This window comes from Pagrus pagrus, assembly GCF_965226575.1.
Source record: "Pagrus pagrus genome assembly, chromosome: 23".
NCBI classification, from domain to species: Eukaryota; Metazoa; Chordata; class Actinopteri; order Spariformes; family Sparidae; genus Pagrus; species Pagrus pagrus.
Window position 1 is genome coordinate 18,037,902 of NC_140205.1, and position 12,515 is coordinate 18,050,416.

At 40.4% G+C, this 12,515-nt stretch overlaps 1 protein-coding gene across 2 annotated transcripts in view; it reads right to left on the bottom strand.

Moving 5' to 3' along the window:
- The window catches only part of LOC311252843 (angiopoietin-related protein 5-like), a 3,841-nt gene extending 249 nt beyond the window's left edge, over positions 1–3,592 (bottom strand). The window contains exons 1-7 of one of the 2 annotated variants that reach the window (XM_084346409.1): positions 3,494–3,592; positions 3,206–3,280; positions 3,051–3,078; positions 2,841–2,932; positions 1,859–1,976; positions 1,192–1,377; positions 1–51 (exon numbers count right to left, since the gene is read on the bottom strand). The exon at positions 1–51 is cut by the window's left edge and continues 249 nt beyond it. In XM_084346409.1, the coding sequence (XP_084202535.1) occupies positions 1–51; positions 1,192–1,377; positions 1,859–1,976; positions 2,841–2,932; positions 3,051–3,078; positions 3,206–3,274 (544 nt within the window). In that variant the 5' untranslated portion in view covers positions 3,275–3,280; positions 3,494–3,592. The other variant, XM_084346408.1, reaches the window with a different exon arrangement.
- Positions 3,593–12,515: the final 8,923 nt, after the last annotated feature.

Sequence of the window (12,515 nt, forward strand, 5' to 3'; positions counted from 1 at the left end):
AGCCGAAGCCATTCTGGTCAATGCCTCGATAAGCACCACGGATGGCATCACCTTCGAACAAAAGTTGGGAACCATTTAAGGAAGGCTGGATTCAGAATTTAGAGGGTTATTTTAGAATGTAACTTTTGCTGAATATGGCCACGAGCTGATGGCACATTGAATACCTTTTCACTCTTAAAGATCAGTCACAACATTAACACCACTGACCAGTGAAGTGAATACCATTGATTATCTTGTTAAATCAGTGTGCTGCAGGGAAACCTTGTGTCCTGGCATTCGTATGGATGCCACTTTACATGAATAGCCCACCCAAACACCATTGCAGACCGAGTTCACCTTCCAAAACAATCCCCTGGTCCTCTGAGTCCCTAGTCTGGACCGCTGGGTGCACTTTAATCTGAGCTGACTAGTTTACGACAGCTACAGTTTGGCAGCATTTAGCGGTTCTGAACTTATGATGTCTGTGTACTGTGTTGCAGATATCTACTGAAGTTAGCATGCTAACCAGCTAGCCCCGTTCCGATCCAAATCTCCTGTGCAAGTGATATAAACACCAACACTCCCCTGGTTCTCTGAACTCCTAGTCTCGATCACTAGCTGCATGGCTAACTGAGCTCACTAGCTAACAGTGGGTAAAGTTAGCTGCAGTTAGCAGTTACTCTAGTGATATGGTGCCCCCTGTTTGTTTGGAGTATAAATTCAACAGGTGGCCAATTCTTACATATTGCACCTTTTAATAAGTGCATAGCCAAATGCTAATACATGCATAATTAAGTATTAATCTGAATAAAAAATGGTTAGTAAAGGTTTAAGAATGACATAATAGATAAGTAAATTAAATTAGTAAATGTGTTTGTAATGTTATTATAAACAATATTGTGGAACTCATGATTCTTCAGTAATGATCTTGTTGACAAGTTTCTTATAATTACTTATAAATGTCTTGTGATCTAAGAAAAAAAGGTGTTGATGCTATTATTAACACGTCTATAGACTTATTTATGTTAACAAGCATCTTATTAGGACTTATGAGGGCCTTTTCACATCACTAACTAAAGCTTATTGAAAGGACCTTAATATAAAATGTTATGGAATATTCCAACCGGCATAAATCAAAGTGAAAAACATGGGATAACATGTCTATAAAAAGCAAAGGGAAAAGAGGGACAGTGGAGAAAAGTTAAAAAGTACCAGCAGTTCCGCTGTATCTCCCAACATGCAGTTTGAAAGCTGATTTCCCATTGCCCAATCTAAAGTTTTGGTACTGGGCGTAAGCAGTGCCTCCTTCATGGTCCCACAGGTCGACTCTCAGGATCCACTTCTTGGCTTTGTTCTTGGTCAGAGAGTAAACCTTCTTCAGACCGAGCCAGTGCTCCTCTGAGGGATTAAGCAGAGCACAAGGAAAGGAATGACATTTTTCTCACCAATTCCTTCTTCAGTTTATGCAACTACCTGGAGGATGCCTTTGTTCAAAACCCTTTTCAAAGCCATGAAACATTTGTCAGGTTTCCATGACTTTAAAGACAAAGAGTTCGGCCCCTCACAATAACAAGATTTGTGGGTCGCCTGCAGGAAAGCCAGGCAAGATTCCAGGCACAGCTGAAAGTTCAAGCCTGTGAATTGTAGAAGTGACTGATCCTCACACAATGCTTCCCCTCACAGTATTTAGTTTTAGAAACCCCAACTCTGTATGTCCTGTGTGCTATCTTGTCGTGGTCAGATATCCTCCTGGGATATTTATATTAACTGCCACAACTATCAGGAATTTAAACTCAACAAACACAATTCTCTTATTATCATGAAATTCTCTTTCATAATAATAAATCATGACACACGCGGGATGTTAAGAAATACTTACGTCTCTGGTTTCCGAAACCATTAACATATGCTGCCCATTTCCTGTTGAAGGAAAGCGCCCCTCCGCTGCGTCTCTGAAACACTGTCCAGCCTCCATCTGTTTGCATCTCACAGTACACCTGAGCACGTAAGTAGTAAAATAAATACAGACCATTAAATATATAACTAGCTGCCAGGCTATTTAGACATTACCTAAACACTGAGACATGTCTGCAGGGCTTTGGAAAATATGACATAGTGTGTCAAGTAAACAAGTCACATGCATGCTCAAAGTTTTCTTTATTTTCAAAATCTGTCATAACACTGTTTTTTGATTTTAGTCATGTACATGATTTAAAGGTCCTGTGTGTAGAATTTAGGGCGATATAGGAGGATCTATTGGCAGAAATGTAATGTATTTTGTTTTCGTTTGTGTATAGTCACCTGAAACTTTGTGTTTTCAATTCCTTAGAAGGAGCCTTTTATATCTACAGTACAGAGGGAGCGGGTCCTGCTGCATGGGATCTGCCATTATACACCCCCATGATTCTACAGTCGCCCACAATGCACAAACCAAACACTGGCTCTAGAGAGGGCCTTTCTCGAGGGTGTTTCGTTTGTTGCAGTCTGCAGCCTCACTGCTAGATGCTACTAATTCCCACACACTGTTCCTTTAAATAAAAACAGAGTACAACAGAAGACGACTACATCTTAAGCTCAAGTATTCATAGTAAGCGTCCCACGTCAGTATTTGACAACAAGGGAATGAGACTCAATAATCAATTTTCTTTCCCGAGAATTGTCTACTTCATCTTTAATTGTATAATATCATATCTTGTGATGATCTACTTTGACCAAGGAGATCTTACATTTTATTACATTGCTTTACCTCTTCTACTACTATACCATCCAAAAGAAGCAGATTCTATGACAGGCCTAGCAAACATTAAATTACAGGCAGAAATGGTTATATTGCATGTCAGGTCTCAGGTCTGTTATAATACCTTAAATGGCGCCTTGACTCCAGGAGGCTGGATGATGTAAACCCCACTGGATGCTCGTGGTGAGACAGCCTTAATCTGTGTGCAGTCTGTCCCTGAGGTAAGCATGACAGGAGAAAATCAAGAGGATGAACAACGTATGTTTCCTTGTACTGTCTGTACCGTTACATGCAATTGTAAGAATACTGTAAGCAGGAATAACAAGCACTGCACCTTGAGATTGAAGTGCTGTCTGTCGTTCCTAGAAATGCCACAGAAAGAGTTTAAACTAAGACTTGATCTACTGTACATGAACTCAAAATACAGACATTTTGACAGTGACATTGATCCTGCGAAACATATTAGATTTACATAGTTTTTGTTCTTACCTCAGCCTGTTCTGTGCAGCTCAAAAGAAATGCCAGGGTGAGCCCACAAAACACAAGCAGACTCTTCATTTTGACCTGGTTTTAAAAGTGACATGTTAGCTTCAATAGATAACATCAATCTACACCCAACAGGTAAGAAAGTGTTACCTCAATGAATGTTAAATGGAAACTCTTAAATGGTGACACACTTACAAATGAGAGAAACCAGGCAATTTAGACTTTGTTCACAAGACTAAAGGGTAAAATACTACCAGTAATAGCCAACAATCTGTCTCTCCAACCCCTTACCTGCGTGTTGGATGAACCTTGTGTCCGAGCTTAAATTCCACTACAGAAGCCACGCCTCCGTCACACCCTCATGTTGATGATAAATGCTGTCTGAACCACAGACCCAGTCACCTGACTTCCTGTACTCCTCTGATGTAACTTTACAGTTAACAACTTTCACAACTGTGTCATTTCAACACTGCTGTGCTATAAAAAGTACCCAGTCACATTTACAGTCAGATGTTTCCCATTGGGCTACACCTCTAAAAAGAAAACAACATTCCAAGGCTGACTCAAACAAAACATAGTTGCTGCTTTGTTAAAGCCTGACAAAGTGTCAATACCTCGACTCAAGTCATGTCATTGGGCTTGTTTCCATGTGAAACATCACGGAAGAGAACATTTCTACCTTGAAACCCGAACAAAACGACCGGCAGTGTGGGAGAAAAATATGATTCTCCCAGGACATTCTGTCTCCATATGATAGGAGGTCATACGTATCCTGTACAGATACTGCCCTATATATCTCATGGTCTCTGCAACCTAGTTATTCAAAGCTACTGTAGATATGTCTACAGAACAAATGTCTGAAGAACCAAGGCGAGGCAAAGCTGACTGTTTGTGTAAAACTCGTAAGGGAGGCCTTCGATCTATCTATGTTGGCAGACTCTGTGACCTGTTTACCTCCTACTCCTCTGGCTAGAGATGGGAAAACTCTGCATTCACCCCCCTTGCTATGTTGTTAAACAGATAACCATGTCCTGAAGCTGTAGATATAATTTGAGCATTTGGGAAGACTTGGTAAGATTATCATGGCATCACTCTGTGCAGACAGACGTGCTGTTATTTTGCTCCTCCAAGATCTTGTTTTATAAACTATCTCAACGTAAGTCATCGGTGTCTCTGAGTCTTCATCTCTCCTGAATGGTCAAGCGAGCCGAAATTCCACAACAGGCAGCTCTTTGAGTATTGTACAGACATTCATGATCCCCAAAGGATGAATCATACTGACGTTGTTGTAGGGTTGTAGGCCACTGGAGCGACCACTTTTTGAAGGTCCCAGTCTCTGCCACGTTTTTACTCGGTCTTGTCTCGACTGTACTCTATGATGGTTTCTATGAGAAGACAAGTCACCCAGAAAACCTGTCCAGTATTGCCAAACATATGTATGGATACCAGTATATCTGTGATACGCCAATATCAGCTGATAATACTGACCAACCGATATATTGGACGGACTCTAATATATTTGGCAAAAAAAGAACCAAGGTGAATTTTCATTTGTCTTCTGTGGGTGTTTGCATGTGAATGTGGATATTTCAGATCAATTTTAGGAGTGCCTATGGTTTGCAGGTTCCACTTTTTATTGCAAGCGAATCACGCAGTGCAGGACTTGCAGTACTCTTGGTCTTGTCTCGGTCTTGATCATTACTTGGCCTCAGTCGAGGTGGTCTTGACTACAACAATGTTTTGTTGGTGACATTTTTGTGAACTGTTGGATGGTTCGCTACAGAATTTGGTACAGATATTCGTGGCTGACCTCCTTTTTCAGGTATTTAAGAACTGTACTTTACTTCACGAACAAAACGCTACAGACAGGATAGGGGACCAAAAAAAAAGAGTTGTCCTGAATTTAACCACACAGACTCACATACACTCAATAAGGGCCGTTGCTCGCTAATGTTAGCTTACGGCTAGTGTGCAGTACAGTAAACTGGCTGTTTAGGGCAGATAAACACTGCATGAGTATGCAAATAAACACAACTCAACAAATTATATTACAATGGTCTAGGTGATTTCAGATATTTTAATGCAGAGTTAATACATATTATACTTTTTAGCTACGATGGTGACCCTGGTTAACATTATACCAAACAAACCAACATATTAGCATATCATTATGAGCATGTTAGCATGCCTGTAGACTGTTCCAAGATGTTTGCCCTTGCTCACTGGCATTTGATATGAAAAGTGTGTGTCAGTGTGTTATAATTTGTGTAGGTTGACATATTTCAAATAGAAGTTTACAGTCAGCTGTTTAACTGAAGCCTTTACTATGATATATGCTACAAAATTCACATTTACATTTTAATTAAAGTGTCCATGTTTTTGAGTCCATGTTTTTTGTCTTCCAGAACTGGTTTTGGGAGCCACAAAATAAGTTTAAAACCCATAATTTCAACAGCCTGAGTGATAATTAGGAATTCTCTTTTTTCACTATTCATCAGATATTACTCTCCAGCATTGCTGCCACCCTCTGAGAGCCCCAAAACATCATTAAATCAACCTGCACTCAAAATTCCTCAATTCTTTCCGCACTAGCAGACCGAGGAATGAGTTCTGGCAAACCTTCCACTCTGCAAATAGCTACTGAGCAGTCATCCTCCTCCATCCCAAACCCAGGGTAGAGGGGCTCAGTGAAGGTGCTATAGAATGTGTGCAGGTGGCTGAGGGTCCCAGAGGAGACGCTGTAGAAGGACAGGGTGCCTCCTGGCCAGTCCAGGTATACTCCGACCCTGTGGGAGCGAGACGGAGGTGCTGGTATTTCCACATTCTGGTGGTCGTGCTGAGCGCTGTAGTGATCCTCAGAGCAGTACAGGCTCCAGGACTGGTCTGTGTAGCCAAACCCACAGAGGTGAGAGCCTGCCCTCCGACGGATCCCCCTCACAGCAATGCCGACATCCACCCAGCGTACTCGCCACTCCACCTCCCAGTAGTGGCGTTGGGTGAGGCTCTGGTGACACAGCACCTGGGAGACACTCTCAAACCTGTCGGGGTGATCTGGGTGCTGCTGTCGCTCCCTGACCCACGTCACCTGCTTCCCACTGTCGTGCAGATAGAGAGACTTGGCAGCTGTGTTTGTGTCCAGCGTCAGCACGCATGCATCTGTACAAAACACAGACATGGCTGTTTCAGTGTTCTTTTGAAATCATTTTATTTCAGAACAATGACGCGATCCAAGGCCAGAGTAACCCAATATGCCCCAGGGCAAAAATAAATGGTGGGCCCCTATTGACCCAAGTCTGTTCTTCTTAGTGAAATGCAACATGTAAGCAAGATATAAATGGAAGTAATAAAGGACACTCAAACTATATGGTCTGGTTTTTAGCTTTACTAATACATGTAATGAAAAGTTCTCAATGTTTTTGCCACATTTACAGTGTAACACACAAGTGTCACTGTGTCTCTGTTTGAGATATGCTTGTTTGAACCTGTTTGACGGTTTAAAATATAAAAAATTGTCACACAGTGGTCCCAGAGCTTTCTGAGCAGCTGCCCGCTTTTCCCAGTTGATAATCCAACTTTGATGAGGTGAAAGACTGATCTGTGTCTAGTCTTAACAAATCCCCTCCCCCCCAAAAAAAAGTAAGAAAGGGAGGAAGGATAGAAGGAAGGAAACCAGATTAGAGCAAATGTCAGTTTTAAATAAATCTCAATCCTGCCATCTGTTGGACAAATGACACTACAACAGGCCAATGCAAAAGGTGAGAAGGCTGAAAGATGCTATCATGCATATGACATTAACATATGCACAGAACCAAAACTGAATACTCTAACAGAAGAATTTTAATATATAGCCTAACACATAAATTATTTGTAGTAATCAGAATTATTTATTTGATTCAAACATGTTTTATTTATAAGGTGCTAAGATTTTAGTTGAAAACAAAGTACCAAAATTATCACCAAAACATGAAGAAAGAACAGTTTTGACTTTTTGACATTTATGTCGTGTGTTGCAGAGATATCTACTGAAGATAGCATGCTAACCAGCTAGCCCTGGCCTGTTTTTGGTACAAAGCTCCTATGCTAGTGGTGTAAACATTAACACTTCCCCAGTACTCCGAGCTCCCAGTCCGGACCGCTAGCTGCACGGCTTACTGAGCTAACTAGCTACAGCTACAGCTACATAAAGCAGCAGTTAGCAGTTACTTTAGTAAAATGCCGCCCCCCTATTTGTTTTAGCATTGATTCCACATCTAGGTAATCCTTACATATGGCACCTCTAAAACCAAATTATTACTAAAATACAATTTGGCATACACTTGTGACATCGAGAGTGCAGAGCCTGATCCTTAGCCTGCTGCTGCCAAAAACTAGAAAGCTTCTGCCCACACTTCAGATTGTTGCTGTTTAGTTAATTAAAAGTGGGTGAGAATAACAAATAGAAAATACAGTCACTTACAGATTTTCAGTGTTGATTTCAAGTAGCACTCTGCATTATGGTCCACACTGCAGACATGAGGGTATATATACAAATATGAATCATTAAAGCACACATTATGTTTTATAATGCTTAATATCTGATTCTTGAAATCACAATAAAAATGTAATGTGTATTTTACATTTGTGTAAAATATGATTCTATGTGCATTAGATAATGTTGCATCTTACCTCCTCAGTATGGTGATTCTGTTTCCTGTGCTTCTGCTCTAAAACGAACTTTGCGAGATAACTGTGTGGCAATAAACACCACCATAAAGGGAACTAAATCATTAAATGAAACTTTAAATCACAAGACATGTTGCATAGTCTCTGAAATACCCATCTTCACAAGGCCTAAATATTAATTTAGGTTTTTCACTTTCTTTATTTTCAAGAAAGCTTTTGACTCTGTTTTCTTTGGCATTTGTGTTTAGTTATATTGTTAATACCTGATACAAATTTTACCGTAGTTTTTCCAGTTTACAGAGCGGGTCATTCTGACGAACAGAGAGCAGCTTCACTCCTGGCTCCTGCAGGTAGTTGTAGCTCAGGTCCAGCTGTCTCAGGTGAGAGGGGTTGGAGCTCAGCGCTGAAGCCAAGTGAGTGCAGCCTTCTTGTGTGACTCCACAGAATGACAGCCTGTGTGGAGGAAGGGTCTTCTCATTTCATCCATAAATACAATGTTTGCCTTTTCAAGTCATGCAGATAAATTTGATAAAGATCTTCAAAAAGTAAAACACTCCAACCCTTGTTACTTTACTATCTTATTTCTTGGTGTTTCTATGTTTATATTGTGCAGGAATTATTTTTTATTTTTGATTGCAATTAAAGATTATCTTACTTCTTCTTACCTTAAAGTCTCAAGTTTACAGTCTGTACTTGCCAGTCCAGCAGAGAGTGGCTTCACTCCTGAGTCCTGCAGGTCGTTCCCGCTCAGATCAAGCTCCTTCAGGTAAGACGTGTCAGAATTGAGGACTGAGGCCAGATCAGCACAGCATTTCTGGAGATTGCACTCATTTAACCTGCAGGTGAGGATATGTTTCATTCCAGTCAGTTACTGTATGTGCTACAGTATATGAAAACAAAAAAAAACAAAGTTTAAAATGACCTGAACATGGCAGGAGTTGAGCTCATGCATCCATTTCAGATGAGATGTGTGCTACAATTTGGGGACTCGGGCTTCTAGAGACTGTACCATACAACCTGTATGAGGCCATTTTATGTTTTATTTATTTATTTATTTATTTATTGCATTTTAAAACAATTCCCAAGCTACTTCAGTTGTTTAGGTAGCAAAGATGTTTTACTGCGAAGCTCCAGAAAGGATTGTGAGTAAATAACAACTGAATTTTCATTTTTGGTGAACTGCTCCTTGAAATGACCACATAAGGGCAGCACAACACGTTCTAAATACAACATTGACATCACCTTTCAAAGTTGATATACATGACACGAGGGTGACTTCATGTTGGTTCTGTCCACTATTTCCACTACGAACAAAGGTAGAATTACAGCACAAAGGAAGCACATCTGTCACTGCGCAACCAAAACAGACAGAGGCATTGTCTTCCCAGGTCAATATCCCCAGGTAACGGTGGAACAACTGGAATAACAGTGGAAACTCTACACCGCAAAACAAAATGATTCCCCGCTGATGGAGGAGGCAAATCCTCTCTCTGATGAGATTGTCTTAAACACAGGCGCCCAATAGGCCTGTTTTTCATCTCGTTATACTCTCGGTGTACACCAATGAATGATGACACTGCACAACAACTATTTTATGCTATTCAAATATGCTGATGACTTTGCCTTATGTATCTGGTTATTTTGCTCAGGTTTCCAAGCTAGATCAATGCTCAAAGTCCAGGTCATTGTTCAATAATGTTGGTAACAAACAAATTTAGCTTATTTCAAACAAAGCAGTAAGTATCACATATACTGTGTGACCAAACTGGGAGCATATCTAGTTGACAAATTAAGTTTCACTGACAATGTTGATTTTATATGTAAGAAAGCTCGTCAGAGACTGTTTTTAATTAGGAAACTGAAGGGGTAAAAGTGTATGTTACCCTAAAAGAGAGCGTCCTTGTTTTTAATATCTTTGTGCACTTGACTTTGTAAATAGAAACAAGCTGACAAGTATTGTTGACAGCAGGGAAGCTAAGTAAGCCACCAACAGAAGGAACTCAATTATCTTACAGTTTAGCATAGCTGTACACAGGAAAGCCAGGTCAATCATAAACACAAAACACCCCCCCTCTACCCTGAGTTTGAGCTGCTCCTCTCAGGACAGCACTACAGAATACCCCTGACAAACAAAAATATCTACAAGGGTTCCTTTATCCCAAATGCAATGAGCTTGGTCAACCAACTACAGTAAACTTAAATATTAAAGTATAAGCTGTACACCTCACTTATGAATGACTGAGCGAACCTTTGTGTCACACGGCAGTTGGGACTGGGTTTTATTGATTATTTTATTGTGTATGTCATGAGAATTTTGTGCTATATGTAGAAGAATGTGAATTGATGTTACACAGCCCTTTTTAGAGAGACTGTGAACTGTGACCTGTGACTTGTGACTTCTTCTATGGCCTTGCCTTAAAACTTGTTTATGACCTAAGTAAGGAATCGACAGACACTAAAGATAAACATTCTCCTCTCTGTAAATGGGCTTGAATAAGCATCTATTATAGTGATGACACAGCCAGAGTGAGAGAGGGAGATAAATACCCTGATTTCCTCTTTAGACAGTGAGTCTTCACTTTGTAACTGACCTGCGTGTTGCTCTGTGAATGCTCCTCTTGTACAAGATTAAAACCCTTGTTTAAACTTTGAGCTGAGTCCGATCTCCTTCCTCCAGTTCTAAATGAACGCAGAATTATTTTAACAAACTTTAGCGCCCAACGTGGGGCCCCAATATCTGTCTCTCTCTCCACACCAGAGGACCTGAAGACCTTGCAAGGCAGAGTTAAAAACTCTTGGAAAGACCTCCACCGCAGGGCTCTTAAAGCCTCGTTTGGTAAGGGAGGCCAGGTCCCCTGGAGAGTGGGACAGTGACGGGGCTAACCAGAGGGGAGACGGATCAGCCAGGCAAACATTGAGTCAGGGGCTCAATTCATCAAAAAGGGTAAGAATTAATTTCTTAATTTCTTGGGAGATCAGGGATCTCTTATAATTTGGATATAAATTTAAAGGAAATCTAGTCAGGGACTAGGGAGAGCAGGTATCTCTTAATTGGAAAAATGAATAAATGAAAAATTTTAAGAAAATCTAGTCAGGGACTGGGGAGAGCTGGTATCTCTTAATTGGAAAAAGCAAGTCAGGGACTTGGGAGAACAAATTATCTCTTAGAAAACTGTCTTTGGAAGGACAAAGTTTAAATTAATCCCTTAGGCCTGAGTAAACAAAAAGGACGTCGGGGTAAGGAAAAGAAATGAAAAGACCGGTAGAATAAAATATAACGTTAAAAGGAAAAATACGAATAAAATTAAAAAGTAAATGTAAAAAAAAAGGGGGGGGATCAAAATGGGAAATTGTAAGAGTAGTTGTGAATGTTGTTGTGAACCTGACGAGGTTCAATATGAAGGAGATGTAAAACGAATGGGCAAAAAGGCACAGGATAATGTAAAATATATAAAAAGAGAAAAAGGAAAAGGGAAAAGATTCAGGAGGTAATAAACTTTATCCTGTTTTGTACTCCAGCCGAGATAAACAGGAAGATGACTATTATGTGCCTCTGGGTCTCCATCCTAATCCTCCGCCGTACCTCAATCCCCAACTACCACCACCTCCTGCCGCAGCCGCAGCTCCAATTCCTCCCCCTCCCTCTCTCTCTGCACCTACTCTCTCCGCTCCTACATCGACAGAAAGGGCCTTAGGAAGTCCAAAGACAACAAGGTTGGGTAAATTGTATGATGTTTATGATCCTATTCCCATGCCTATACTCTCTCCTCCAAAGGAGTCAGTGAGTTTGAATGATGACATAGAAGAATCGTGTCCGATGATAGAAATGCCTAACCCAAGAGCTGGGGATGGGCAAGATGCAACAATCCAACACAGCAAAATTAAAAATGGAACAACTGAATCCAGTACATCACAAAACTGGTGTGACCTCCTTGGGTTGAAGAACCAGGAGGTCAAGTGGGAGGTGTTGTGTCAAATCCCAATTCATTGAGCACATTCAAAACATTCTGTTTTGAGATCCTAAGGTAATTTGAATGACTTTGCTTAAAGATTCAAGTAAACGTTAACATTTGTTCTCTAGAAATACTTTAAGGGAAAGTGTTTATTGGAATTTATTTGAGACTAATGCATGTCTTTTCTGTTTATCTTCAAGGTTATCAACCTATTCCATTATTCTGTTTATGGCCATTGAAACCATCAAACCTAAAACCATCTTCAAGAAAATTATATCAAAGAATAAGAAGAACTGAGTTGTCCTTTGCATCCTTCAACAGTTCACCAAGCAGTTATTCAAGTTTGGGCAGGGATCCTGTTTGATTTGTTGGTGCCAACTATAAGCACAGCCTGCAATTAACTGCTGTAAAAGGAAGAACCGGTCCTTGCTTGAAGACTTGTTAGATGCATTGTCTGTAAGTGGATATGTTTACTGACATATTGGTGTGGAAAAAAGCGTATTCCAAGAGTCTATGGTGAGTTGTATATTTTATGAGTTGATGGCATACAGTATAATGCAGCTAAGATAACATACTTAAGCTAATATCCTATGTATTGTGATTGATTATTTCATCAGTTACTAGGTTGACCCTGTGGAGTAAGGTTTCTGGAAGCAATGAGTGCACAGAGAACAATGTGTCATGAAGCAGGGCTCGGT